Raw genomic sequence first — 1,413 nt, forward strand, 5'->3', positions numbered from 1 at the left:
GCCGTCGTCGTTACGCGGTGGCCGCGTGCGCCGGGACCTGGCTGTTGCTCCTGACCGCCCTGTCCCCGCTGGCGCGCACTGACCTCACCTACCCGGTGCGCGCCCTGGGCATCGTCACGTGCTTCGATGTGCTCAAGTGGACCATGCTCCCCAGCGTGGCCATGTGGGCCGTGTTCCTCTTCACCATCTTCATCCTGCTGTTCCTCATCCCCTTCGTGGTCACCGTGGCCTGCTACACGGCCACCATCCTCAAGCTGTTACGCACGGAGGAGGCGCACGGCCGGGAGCAGCGGAGGCGCGCGGTGGGCCTGGCCGTGGTGGTCCTGCTGGCCTTTGTCACCTGCTTCGCCCCCAACAACTTCGTGCTCCTGGCGCACATCGTGGGTCGCCTGTTCTATGGCAAGAGTTACTACCACGTCTACAAGCTCACGCTGTGTCTCAGCTGCCTCAACAACTGTCTGGACCCGTTTGTGTATTACTTTGCCTCCCGGGAATTCCAGCTGCGCCTGCGGGAATATCTGGGCTGCCGTCGGGTGTCCAGAGACCCCCTGGACCAGCGCCGCGAGAGCCTCTTCTCCGCCAGGACCACCTCGGTGCGCTCCGAGGCCGGTGCGCACCCCGAAGGGCTGGAGGGAGCCCCCAGGCCCGGCCTCATGAGGCAGGAGAGTGAGTTCTGAGTTCCCCGGGGTGCAGCTTGGAGAGCCAGGGGACGCATGGAGAGGCCACCGTGCCAGAAGTTCAGGGAGAACAGCTGCGTTTCTCCCAGGCACTGCAGAGGCACCGGTGAGGGTCTCCAGGTTTCACTGAGGGTGGAGAAATCAGCAAAGCCCAGCGGCGCACAGGGCGCTCTGTTATGCTGCAGAGGGTGCCTCTGCCTCTCTGTGCCATGCACGAGACGGCGTGTGCCACCACGCCCGGCTAATTTTTGTATTTTTTTTCAGTAGAGCCGGGGTGTCCACCCCCCGAGCTCCTTAGACACTCCTCATACCTGTCGGTCCCCGAGCATGGACATTTAACCAGCCCTGCTCCCTCTGCCACTGGATTTCTGGATATCCTCCCTGGGCGACCTGCCAGCCCCATTCCCAGCTCCTCTCCTTGCTGACATCGTCCCTCCGCTGTGGTTCTGGCCTTCTCTATTCTCCCCCAGAGGTGCTGGTCTCCCTAGCGTGGGGCACGCGGAAATTGCTGTTCATTTCCCTCAGGGCCACTGTGGTGGCTGTGGTTGGAATTCTTCCTTCAGAGAAACAAGGACAGATGTATATACTCCATCTCTGATGACTCCGGGAGCACCTGAGGTTCCTGTGAGTGAACTACTCTCGTCTTCCGCACGTCCCCTCCCTGCCCCACCCCACCCCTCAACCTGGAGCTGACCAGGTGATTTTTGGCAGGGTTGTTCCGACCTGGCTTGGAGGG

At 62.2% G+C, this 1,413-nt stretch overlaps 1 protein-coding gene across 1 annotated transcript; it reads left to right on the forward strand.

Annotated features, from left to right (window-relative positions):
* Positions 1–2: 2 nt before the first annotated feature.
* P2RY8 (purinergic receptor P2Y, G-protein coupled, 8) lies at positions 3–779 on the forward strand (the record flags this gene model as incomplete). Its single annotated transcript, XM_011948262.1, has 1 exon — positions 3–779. A coding segment is annotated over one exon (675 nt), but the record flags the coding sequence as incomplete, so codon positions are not given.
* Positions 780–1,413: the final 634 nt, after the last annotated feature.

The sequence above is a fragment of the Colobus angolensis genome, unplaced genomic scaffold (assembly GCF_000951035.1).
Source record: "Colobus angolensis palliatus isolate OR3802 unplaced genomic scaffold, Cang.pa_1.0 Scaffold277, whole genome shotgun sequence".
Taxonomy (NCBI): domain Eukaryota; kingdom Metazoa; phylum Chordata; class Mammalia; order Primates; family Cercopithecidae; genus Colobus; species Colobus angolensis.